Here is a 12,920-nt window from a genome sequence, read left to right on the forward strand (position 1 = left end):
AAATGCCAGACTGTTTCTCAAAGCAGCAGCACCATTTTACATTCTTACCAGGAATGCATGAGTGTTTCGGTGTCTCTAAATCTTTGTCAACATTTTTTTTTTTCCCATTTACTCAATGAATTTGTCAACATTTGTTATTACCTGTTTTTTGATTATCATTATCCTAGTGGATGTGCAAGGGTAGCTGATTATAGTTTTAATTCTGCAGTTGAATCTGTTCTTGATTGGCCTGACCTAGATCATATGCTCATCCATCAGCTAATTACTGTGGACAGTGGAGGTTGATAATCGTAAATGAATTAAACCCTTGGAGCTGGGGGTGGGTATTAGTCACTCCCAAACTATAGAAAATAGGGAAATTTGGAGATATTATATGAAAGGAAGGGAAATTTGGAGATATTATATGAAAGGAAGGGAAAATAGAAGCCTGGGAGGCAACCAACACATGGTTTTGACAGGATGGATTTGCTTGCCTGGTCTCAGGGTTGGAACTGTCCTGTATACAGGGATTCTAGTGGTACAGAGTAGGAAGGAAAGAAAATCTTGGTCAGGCCTCAGGCAGAGAAGAAGCTCAGAAAATAAGTATTGAAATAGGTTCGGCTGAAAATAAGTTTCTCCCTGAGAACTCTAGTCACTGGACATGTATTAGCACACCAGATTTTATTCATTACTGCCTTATCCTCTTTTCTTTTATTGGTCAAACTACTATCAGGCTCAGTACCCCCTGAGAGCGCCTCTGCCAGATGCAGTCACAGAATTCAAACAAATTCATTACAATTGTTTTAGGATCAATATCTGACTCCCTGAGTCTAAAGAGTTGTGATTGGTGTGGCTATTTTTTTTTTTTTTTTGCTCAGGGGTAAGTTTCTTTTGGATAGTTTTGAGAGTTGATAAGCCTTTCTGATATCTTCTTTTTTTAAATCATGAATTCTTGAAAGATTTTGGATAGTACTTTGGAAGGGAAGCTGCATAAAGAGGACTCATTGGCATATTTCTGGTCCTGAAAGATTATGGAACATTTCAGGGCTAGACAGACACTGAGAGAGGCATAACTGGCCCTTTCCCAGCATTTCCTCGCCATAGTTTCCTCTTTCTTTTTTCTTTCTTTTTTCCTTTTCACATTGTTAATGATCTGCATTAAGGCTTTTTCTGGCTACTATTGCTATGTAAAAAAATATCCCCCTCCCCTTGAAAAAATATAGATGCTTAAGACAACCATTTTGTATCATACTAAAAAAGCTAAAGAGATTTGCCAACTAAATGGAATGCCTGACCCTAGACTGGCTTCTGTACTAGAGGAGAAAAAAATGCTCTAACGCTCATCATTATTGAGTCAATGGATAAAATTGGAATACAAATGGTAGGTCAGATAAAAGTATTTGTATCAATGTTAAATTTACTAAAGTCTATAACTGTACTATGGCTATGTACTATAAGATCCCTATTCTTAGGAAATATACATTGAAGCCCTTAGGGATAAAGGGCCATAATATCTATAACTTACCCTTAAATGGTTCGAAAATTCATTTTTATACATGAATTATGTGTGCCTATATATAAACATACCATAAATTTATATAAATGACTTCATTTTTATACATGAATTATGTGTGCCTATATATAAACATGCCATAAATTTATATAAATGATTTTATATCATATATATGAAGAGAGAAAAGTCGAGATAGTGAGGGGAGAATGATAACGGAAGTGGAGTAAAATGCTCACAATAGTTGAATTTGGATAAAGGTGCATGGGTGTTTGTTATACTTCATACATTCAAATTATTCCCAAATCAAATGTTTAAAAAACACACCCAGTTTACTTATTATTTTGTTCCTGATTTTGTAGGTCAGGAAGGGTGGTCTGGGCAGCTCTTGCTTAGGGTCTTTTATGCAGTTGCAGTCAGAGGCCAGCAGGGGCTGAAGTCATCTGAAGGCTAGATGGGGCTTGGTCTCCAAGGTGTCTCACTTGGCTGGCAGTTGATGCCCGCCATCAGCTAGGAGCTCAGCTGGACTTTTGACTGGTATGTTTATATGTGGCCTTAGCATGGCAGCCTCAGGGTAGCCAAACTTCTTACGTTGTTTCTCCCAGAGTGAGAATCCCAAGAGGACAGGTGGAAGCTGTGTGGCCTCTTTGGACCTAGTCTTGGAAGTTGTACAGCATCTCTTCTGCTGCATTTTACGTTCCAAGAGAGTCACTAAGCTGTTTCTAAGAACTTGCAGTCATGTTCCAAAACTGCCCTAAATGCTTACTACATGCCAGACACTGTTTCATGTGCTCTATATGTTGTAACTCATTTGATTCATACTAAAATCCCCTTACGGAAGGTAGTCTGTCTTTATTTTAGAGAAGACTGAGACGCAGAGGTTCAGTAAGTTCCCAACATCACACCATTATTGAAAGAGCTAGGATTTGAACCCAGACATTCTGTCCCCAGAGCTCACGGTCTCATCTATTACCTTATAATGTCTCTGTATACAGCTGGGATCCTTGTTACATTTGGTTAAACTGCCATACACATAGGTAATCACTTTTCATTTGCAAACACTTTTCATCTACAAGCACACTCCCCCAGCACAATCAAAATCATGTGACACAAGTCTAACCATTTCAGCTTTGACTTTTTTTTTTTTAGCTGCACTTGTGGCATGTTCCTGGGCCCGAGAATGAGCCTCAGCCACAGCAGCAACCCAAGCCACTGCAGTGACAATGCCTTAACCTGCTGTATCACAAGGGAACAGCTCTGACTTTTGCATATGTGGTTTGCTTCCCCTGGAATACATTTCTTCCAGTGATTCATCTGTCTACATTATTTGTTCTTCAGGTCTTTTAGGAAGCCTTTGCTGACCACCCAACTCCAGAGTGAGTGCTTCTCCTCCAGAAGAGCATAGAAGCCACATGGTGCCTTTAGTTACAGCACTTATCATTATGCCTGACAATATGCCTGTTGTCCTGGCTGTTTCCCCACTGGACTCTTAGTTCCCTGAGGGCAGGGACATTATTTTGTTTATGAAAGGATTTGTAGCGCTAAGCACAGTGCCTGCAATGTAGTGTGAAAATATGTATAAACTAATCTCCCACACTCATCCCCTTGAATAAAATTACTGCATATTTCTCACATATAGACATAGCCAATAAGACACCCTCCCGTCAGATACAAAATGTGCCACATATACTCTTGTCCACGTGCCCTCAATCACTTGGTTCTGTCTCTGTGACATTCCTCATACAGGGTAACCACCACAAGCCTATCACACACACAATTATTGTGACAGCTCTAATCTTCAATCACTGTCATATACTGTTTTACATACAGTCATGGTCACCATCTGCACTCTCAAAACAGGATATTTGCCCTCCTACAAACTGAGTTAAGATGACAACAGCTTCATTTTTCACACACGCCTTTGCATACTGTATTTTTCATCCACACAATCCCTGACAAACACAATTATGGTTACGCACTGCTTACTGTTTTCTTCCCACTCCCGCTTGACGCCCACTTTTACACTCGTTCTCACACACCCATTCACTCACGCACGCACACGCGTGCACACGTCCACTCACAGTCAAGGGAATGGAAACACAAGTCTTCAGGGACCGAGCCCTCGGTCAGCTCCTGAATATCAGCCTAGGCCAGCGCAGCCCTGCCTCGCTCCGCCCCCTCATGCATATGCAGCACCTCAGCCTGGCGGCCCGGCCCCCAGACGGCCATTTGTAGCGGCGCTGGAGGCTGCGTTCGGCAGGCGCTGCAGAGACGTGTGGAGGAGCGCGCCCCCCGGACGCTGCGACCCTCGCCCCTGCGGTCACCCCGCTTCTCCGCGCCTCCTGCCGGACCTGGCCAGCCTGGGCGCCGCGCTGCCGCCCGGACCGGCCCTCCTGAAGCTCCCGGCGCCGGGGACCCTCGCCCGGCCGCTCGCCCGCAGCCCGCCGGCCGCACACGTCCCCGGAGCCGGGCCTAGGGCGGGCGGCGGCTCGGCGTGGCTGGGCTGGGTTCGGCGGCGTCCCCATGGCCGCGGCCGGCTGGCGGGACGGCTCTGGCCAAGAGAAGTACCGGCTCGTGGTGGTCGGTGGAGGCGGCGTGGGCAAGTCGGCGCTCACCATCCAGTTCATCCAGGTACCTGGAACGGGCCTGCCGGGGGCGCCGGGGCGGCGGCGGGCGGGGGCTTGCTCTACCTGTGGCGGGGCGGCAGCGGGGACCCCGCCCCGGAGGCGCCGAGCGGGCTGGGGGCGGGCGGGCAGGGGGGCGCGGGGCCGGCTCTGCCTTTCTGCACTGCGGTCTGGGCGCCCGGCTCCTGCCTGCTGGGCGCCCTGCTTGGCGTCGGGGGAGTCGGGCTTCTCAGGAATGTGTCCGGGAGGGCGGAGCTGGGAGGGTAGCGCAGATCCACCTTATCGCTCCGGCGTGGCCCGAGCCCTTCGGGAGAGGTAGCGCCGTAGCACCGGGTTTCCTGCCCCGAAGTCGGGGCGCCGGGCTTAGGGCGTGGGGCTGGAGCCCCGCGCTCTGGGTTTCCAGCCGCCCCGGCCGCCTCCTGCACGGTGGGTGCGATCGCGGAGGCAACTTGGCTGCGGCTCCGCGTGGTGTTTGGGCTTCTCCGCGCACGCTGAGCGGGGGCTGCCCGCTTCTAGCCGAGTGTTTTCTCTTTGTGTGTTTGTGCATTTCTTTTAAGTAGTCTCTTAGGTAATGTGTCTGGGTGGGAGTGTGTAATAATGCCCCAGGGAAATGGTGGCCTCGAGGAAGTTAAGAATGTTCTCCGATAGGGCTGAGACCATTTCCTAGGAATTCCTGGTGCCTTCCTGCTTCTCGCTGTGCCAAGGTGAAGTTTAGGGTGGGCCAGGCTAGGAGATGACCGACCGACCGAGTCGCGTGTTCCGTGTCTGTTCCTATCGTTCTCTCCTCCACTCCCAACCCTCTCTGGTAGTTGGAGGCGGAAAGCCAGGGTTGTAAAGGAAGGGGAGATGGAATTCTTGATTCTTAGGCTTTGCTCTTGGTAGGAGGTTTGCGTGATCTCTTTTTGAGACTGGTAAAAAGAGAAACCTACATGTCTTTCTGCTTTTGTCAACCTGAAAGGTGTGGCATGTGCTGGGAGAGAATGAAAGTACTGCGTTATAACAGGTAACAAAGATACTCTCAATATATATGAAGAGTATTGTTAAGATGGTTTGATGAAATATTTGTTTTACCCATTGTTTTCAGTTGGGGTACCTGAATAGCTTATTTCGTTTCGCTTATATTGACATTAAAATACAAAGTACTGTAGCATAAATGTAGCATAAAACCTTTCACATTGACTAAATGAACAATAATTGCTGCTATACTATTTCAGGGTATTAAAAACTGCTGCTAAAACCTTTGTATCCCGGAAGAGGAGATGTTTATGTATAATGAACATTTACAGTATGCTCATTAGTGGGTTAAGAAAATCACACTAAGAGGTGAGATTGGTTTTAGTTTAGCAGGCTGACAGAATCAGGGATGCCGTCATGTTGCTATTTCCCCTAGGGCCAAGAGAGACTTTAACTGATAGCAAAGCAAAACAATTTATAGCTGATAGCAAAGCAAAAACAATTTATAGCTAACTCTTTCTTTGGGGACGTGTGGGATGTTGGTGAGGAGTGAGAGAATAATCCTGGGTTCCAGTATTAATAAAGAGTGTTAGCTAAAAGACTTCAACCACAAATATTTCTTGAGTTTTTTGGGGGGAGGGGCCATCTGAATGCATTTGAACCTGCAAGTTAATTATTAAGGTATTGAAGCCTTTTGTTTTTGGAAATATTATTAGAAACCATGAAAATAACTTCATTGCTAATGATTTTCTAGAATTCATTTGTTTTAAGAAACACCTCTTTTATGACTAGACATGTACTTAGATGATCTAAAAGAAGTAAAGGAGGCATGTATGCATGAGTCATGTACTTACAGCTAGAGAACATTGAACCTTAATTTTCTTTTCAGTGAAATGGGTCTGATCACACATTCTTCATAATCCTTTAAATTGCGGGAACTTCTTTAGTCTTGTATCTAGTATGTAGTATGTGCTCCATTAGCGGTGGCTGTATGTACACTTCTGTAACATAAATGCAAAGGATCTTCAGGATTGGGAAAAGTCAGTTTGGGAAGGATTGAGAAAAGTTTTGTGAAGACGAGATGGTGGAAAGAGGGGGCATGTCTTATATGAGTGGGAGTAGTGGGGGAGTAGTATGGCAGCTTGGAGAGAGGAGGCAGGAAAGGAGGGGTGTGGGATAGGCCAGTGAAAAGGTGGAACTGAGACCCTGACTTTGAGGAGGCTCTCTGGAGAGGTAGGAGCTAGACCTGGATCAACTCTCAGCTCTACCACGTGCTGCATGTGTCATCTTACCCAAATTAATCTCTCCCTACCTTAGTTTTGCCCATCTGTGAACTGGGAAAATACAAAGTACCACATACAGTTGTGAAAATTTAAATGAGTTAACATAGGTTCAGAGCCCAGAACAATGTCTAGTGCATAGTAAGGCTACAAACATTATTAATTGTTGTTACTATATTAATCTTAGCTTATGACGCTAAGGTGACTATCATTTACACTTCTGAGAACTGCTATTTATTGTCAGACTCCTGGGAAATTAAAATTCATTTCTGTTGTGACTGTCTAGCAGTAGTAATTGGAGGGAGAGAAGACAGCAGAACTATAATAATCTTAAGCGGAAGTCAGTTCTCTTTGTAGGAGATCAGAATGGCACAAATTAGTTTTATTTGTTTTGTAAGACTCCTGAGATACAACCCTGTTTTTACAGTGTTCCGAATGTATTATTCTGTTAAGTAATCTTGAATAGAAAAAAATCTAATAAACAAACTTGGAAGTGGAGAACTTAAAAACAACTTTGCCTTTAGTCCTTTCTTTAACCTTAAATTTACTTTTTGCCTTTTATGCATATGAGGAACTACAGAATTAGGACATTAAGGCAATAATTACTTAAATTGAGGTGGCTTTTCCTCTTTGAACATGAGTAGAACACATCATAAAACATCTGTGATTAAAAATGTAAAATATTACTAAGAGTGTGCATATGAACGCCTTGTTTTTGTTCATAGGGTCTTTTGAAAGATGTCTTAACATTTTGTTGGTAAATAGGACCACGAAGTGATGGGTGGACTCTGTAGAGAGGAAATGATATTATTCAACATTGTACAAAAAGAAATGGAGAGTGCGTTGACTTTCTGGGTTCTAGGTCTCCCTACTCAGGTGACGCTGGGGAATCTTTTAATCTTCCGTAATCGCTTCAGGGATTTAGTTTCTTTTCCATAAACTGTTGGGTTCGGGTGACCAAATTGCTGCACATTTGAAATTCTAGGTTCTTTCTTACTCAGTTAACTAGTTGTGTGTCGTAGGTTCTCCAAGCCTTAGTTTCCTGTATGAAAAGGGAAACTTAACGTTAGTACCCTCAGGATCTTTGGAGTAAATGAAATAATTTATCCAAATCATTCAGCATAGTGCCATCTAGGAATAAGTAAAATAATAACTTTGCTGCTGTTATTTCTGTACATTTTTCCTCCAAAACTAAATTTGTGATTTACTCATTTTTCCTTGACATTGAATTGGTCTGTTGTAAGTCTTCGACCTCTTCCTTCCTCGACCTTGTACTTCCCTCCACTTCTGTGTGGTATCTAGGTAATAAATGTTGATCCCGTTTTGAGTTGGGAAACTTCTTTTGATCAGTTGGGAGTTGATTTTCAGAAATAATGGCGTAACAATTGGGGTTTCTCGCAACTCTGAGAAAAGACCATACGTGTTCTACAGAATTTAAAAGAGGAATTTCCCAGCCTCTGTTCTCAGCATCTTGACTTTTTATTCAGCAGTGTGTCAGATTTTGAGCTGTGTAGGGGGTAGCTGGTTGAGTTTCATTGAGTTTTAGTCATTGTTACAACCTGCTAGCTTGGACCTTACTCAGACATTGCTTTTTTACCTAGTTTGCCCTTTGCCTAATGCTTTTTCATTGCCTTTTCCTGGGGCAGAGATCCTAGAAGAGATTCAAGACACATGCATTTGTGTTAAAGTTAGTTGATCTTTGTGTGAAGTTTGTGATCCTAAATTGCTCTTCTGTTGCGTCTTGAATCCACGCCCTGCAGTTAGAAATCACTTAAAATAACTTCTATCTGTGAATTTGAAACTGTACTGTAGACTTATTTTTAGTGTGCAAATTACTGTTTTACATTTTCAGAGTAATTTACAAATTAATTCTTAGCATTGAAAGATAAGACATCCCTCTTAGGGGTGGGTACATACTAGAGATTTCCTCATTTTGGAGGGAGTTGAAATGGTTCTGATGGCACTTCCTAGATGCAAATGCTAGGCGCTCAAAGAACACTTTCTTTTAGAAGATGACTACTTTTGTCAGAGGAGAAATTCTAACCTATGGATTTCTTAAAACTCATCTTATGCATTTGTAACCTTTTTATATGTGTGGATGTCTGTCTGTTTTGTGATGGGGAAGTTGCAAGAGTTTAGTAGGGATATTTCTGTTGAGTAGGTTAAGAATTCAGCTTTCCCTTGGTATAATGCCCCTAGAAGGCAAAGTGATGACAGGCAGCGACCTACTGGGATGGGATTTTGAATTCATTTGTGTTGCTGAAATGTCAAGGATCTTTCCTAAGCTTTGAAATGAAAGTAATCTGTTTAATTCAGTTAGAAAACTAATTTGGTAACTTTAAAGTGGGGGAGGAGTGCAGAAAGAGACTTTCTTAAAACAGGATTGTTTTTAAAATTTTTAAAGTTTCCTTTTTCGAATTAAAAATGATCGTATAAAATAGAAGCAGATTTTGTGATGCTGCCTGAATGTTTATTCCTTTTTTTTTTTTTTTTTTTTTTCATTTTGGCTGAGGAAAAACAGAAATGTCTTTAGGGTATTAGTTCTGTGCTGAAAAGTGATAATGAGTAAAAAGACTTTGCCTGTAAACAGTGTAAATTGTCATTGGATCTTCTTGAAAGGCCTTGAGCTTGAATTACTTTGGGTAGAGCCACTGAGTCTGTGCTTGGGATTGAAACTTAGTTTAAAGTAATGTCCTTGGTAGGCCTCTGATTTATTTATTTATTTTTTTCTGTTTCTCAAAGAAAAATGTCTCTCAGGCTTTTAAGACAAAGAGGAGTTCCCATCGTGGCTCTGTGGTTAACGAATCCAACTAGGAACCACGAGGTTGTGGGTTCGATCCCTGGCCTTGCTCAGTGGGTTAAGGATCTGGCGTTGCCGTGAGCTGTGGTGTAGGTCGCAGATGTGACTCGGATCTTGCGTTGCTGTGGCTCTGACGAAGGCCGGCGGCTACAGCTCTGATTTGACCCCTAGTCTGGGAACCTCCATATGCTGCAGGAGTGGCCCTAGAAAAGGCAAAAAGACAAAAAAAAAATATAAATAAATAAAAAAATATATATTCACACATATTCTGTGGTTCTGAAAGAAGCAAAGAAATATAAGTTGTCTAAAATTGTGGTATTGGAGACATTAGACTTACGTTCATTGTTACCTTTTAAATTTTAGTTTAATGTTTTACGAACATAATGATTTTTTTATTGGTTACATAGCATTAAATAACACTAAATAGTTTAGTTAAAGCATTAAATAACACTAAATCATAGTTTAAAGAATTTGTTGCTTATATATATTAGTAGTTTAATACTGAAAACCAGTTTATCTTATAACCTCATATGGTGCTGTTTTTTCCTAGGAGAAAGAACTTTGTATAACAATAATTAAATGTTCAGTACTGGAAGTATGGGTATACATGTCAAAATGATATCTGGTGTTGCTTTTAAAAAAAACTTTACCTGAATTTCCCAGGTGCTACCATTTTATTGTATTTTATTTTCCCCCTGTGCATATATGCACACTTATTTCTTTTTGAATCAGATGAGTGTAAGTTGAAGACAACGCCCCCTTATTTTTAAATACACAGGGGTATTGGTTTATGTAAACATAATGTATAACCAAAATCAGAAATTAACATCGGTACATTACTAATCTAATATGCAGAACTTTTTCATATTTTGCCCAATGTTGCCCTTTATAGCAAAAGAAAATCTCATGCAATTATGCAGTGCGTATTGTCCCCATATCTTCTTTAGTTCTTTGTGTTTTATGACAGCGACATTTTTGAGTACAAGTTAGTTATTTGTAGAGTTCCCTCAACTTGTTTGTTTCTTCATGGTTGGATTCATTCTGGCTCAGGAATAGCACAGAAATGATGTGTTCTTCTCAGTGTATTATATCAGGAGGTTGATTTGATTGCATATGTGCTTACCTTTTGACTCAGTAATCCCCAGTCTAGGAATTTATCCTGAAAATGTACTTCCAACAGTGTGAAAAGACATGTGTATGAGGTCACAGCATTGTTTAGAATTTAAAAAGTTAGAAGCAACCTATAGGATGGGGAGGGGTGAATATAATAAGGTTTATTCACCCAATGGAGCTATAAAAAGAATGAGAAAGGTCTCTGTGAACTGATGTGAGATGCATTCCAGGATAAATTGTTCAGTGAAAAAAAAGTGCAAAAGTATCTACTGTATTTGTAATAGACTACTTTTAGTGTAAGAAAGAAGAGGAAATGAAATATGAATATATTTACTCATTGGGGCAAAAACAGCACAGAATGGATAAATCAGGTATTAAAGAAATTATTGGTTAGCTGTAGGGGTCAGTGGGAATGAGAGAAAAGGAATAGAATAGGGATGATGACACTTTGAGGATACTTTTCTGACTTGTGCAGCCATATTTAATGCTTCACATACTCAGTATATAAACAGTAAACACCAGTAAAATCCAATAATGAAGAAAAAAAGTCACCCTAAGGTGGAATACAAACACACGAACCTTATTTCAAGAACCTTATTTCAAATGAATAACAGAACTACTCTAAGCAGAGAAAGAAAAGCTAATATAAGTAACTTTTGAACCCGGTATTTGGACTATGTCCTCAGGGTAAAGACAGAAAGAACTCGAAACAAACACTGAATTCTAATTAATAGGCTTTTTTTCTCCACCTTCCTTCCAGAGGCATGGGTTGGCATGTCAGGAACGATTTTCTTTTTCTTTCTTTTTTTTTTCTTTTTGTGGCCACACCTGTGGAATACGGAAGCTCCTTGGCCAGGGGTCTAATCAGCTAACCCTGAAGCCTAGGCCACAGCCACAGCAACACTGGATCTGAGCTGCATCCACAATCTACGCCACAGCTTACAGTAACACCGGATCTTTAACCCACTGAGTGAGGCCAGGGATTGAACCTGCATCCTCACAGAGACAATGTCAGGTCCTTAACTGAGTCACAACAGAACTCCCTGAAACAATTTTCTATAGTAGGATTAAGTAAATGAGAAAGTGTATTGTGGAAATTGGGAGCCAGGTTCCTCACTATTGGAGAAGGGAGTTGTGTGTGGAAAGGGGAAGGCTAGGAGGAACTTGTTTTAAAAAATTGTAATGGAATATTTTATTTAATGCAGTATATCTAAAATATTATAATTTAAACATGTAATTAATATGAAAAAGTATTAATGAGTTATTTGACATTTTTGTACTATTTGAAATCAGGCATGTGTTTTAGACTTTGAGCACATCTCAGTCAGACTAGCCACATTTCAAGGGCTCAGTAGGCATGAGTAGCTGAATACACAGCCCAGCCCAGGGAACCAAATAGACTACTGTTTCCCTGAGCTGCCTCACACTCTGGGTCCTGTGAGCCTGGAACCCACATGTACTAGGAAGAACTCTTTTGATGCTTGATTGGAATTGAGGATGCCAACATGAGAAGTATATAGATAGATATGGAAACAGGTGTATATGGATACACATGCACACATCTGTACATCCTTTTTCCAGCTCTATCTGCTGAGAGAGCATAGAAACAATGACATCCTATTAACAGTTGATAACACCTAGATCCAGGTTTTTTTTCTTTTTCTTTTTCTTTTTTTGTCTTTTTAGGCCTGCACCCACGACATATGGAGGTTCCCATATAGGGGTCCAATTGGAGCTGTAGCTGCTGGCCTGTGCCACAGCCACAGCAGCGAGGGATCTGAACCGTGACTTCGACCTACACTGCAGCTCATGGCAACGTCGGATCCTTAACCCACTGAGAGGGACCAGGTATCGAACCTGCATTCTCATGGATACTAGTTGGGTTCTTTAACCGCTGAGCCACGATAGGAACTCCCCAGGTCTTGATTTCTAAATACCATGCTTTACTGAAAGGGACCTTGGAGAAATGACTGATCCCTGGCCTGGGGCAGGGAAAAATAGAACATGAGCTTGGAGCATCTTGTAGTGCCAGAAAGTAAAGAAGTAGTGCTCAGAAAACTAAATGATAGTGGCATATCAGAGACACAGCCAGCCTGGAAGAACTCCCACTGACTAACTCTGGGACAATATCGTCAGAATAAATAATGATAGAAATTGATTATTGTCTGTAAATAATTTGCGAGTCCGTAGGGATAAATAAATAAATGGAGGAAGGGAAATCCTTCTGTAAGATAAACATAGAGGAGATGGTGGAAATTGAAAAATCACCATCTCGGAGTTCCTTTCATGGCTCAGCGGTAACGAATCCAACTAATAGGACAGGGGTTTGATCCCTGGCCTCACTCGGTTTAGAATCTGGAATCACTGTGAACTGTGGTGTAGGTGCGGACACCGCTTGGGTCCCGAGTTGCTATGGCTGTGGCATAGGCCAGAAGCTGGAGCTCTGATTTGACCCCTAGTCTGGGAACTTCCATATGCTGAGTGCGGCCCTAAAAAGACCCCCCCCCCCCCAAAAAAAAGGAAAAAGAAAAATCACCATTTGGCAGTCATAACAACTTATTTAAGTAAGAATCATAAATGGATGTTAAAAGTAATGGGTAAAAGTTTGAGGGTAGGTGGATAGTCTCAAAGTGTTGCTTACAAGGTGTTGTTAATTATCA

General features: G+C 41.7%; 1 protein-coding gene across 3 annotated transcripts in view; it reads left to right on the forward strand.

The window, feature by feature from the left end:
- Nucleotides 1-3,715: 3,715 nt before the first annotated feature.
- The window catches only part of RRAS2 (RAS related 2), a 71,198-nt gene continuing 61,993 nt past the window's right edge, over nucleotides 3,716-12,920 (forward strand). For all 3 annotated transcript variants that reach the window (XM_021083303.2, XM_021083301.2, XM_021083302.2), the window contains exon 1: nucleotides 3,716-4,120. In XM_021083303.2, coding sequence (XP_020938962.1) covers nucleotides 4,013-4,120 — 108 coding nt within the window. In that variant the 5' untranslated portion in view covers nucleotides 3,716-4,012. The remainder of the gene's footprint in view (nucleotides 4,121-12,920) is intronic.

The sequence above is a fragment of the Sus scrofa genome, chromosome 2 (assembly GCF_054392235.1).
Source record: "Sus scrofa isolate SSC_HxYL_T2T_F1_AM1 chromosome 2, Sscrofa_HxYL_maternal_Yorkshire_Landrace_v2.0, whole genome shotgun sequence".
NCBI classification, from domain to species: Eukaryota; Metazoa; Chordata; class Mammalia; order Artiodactyla; family Suidae; genus Sus; species Sus scrofa.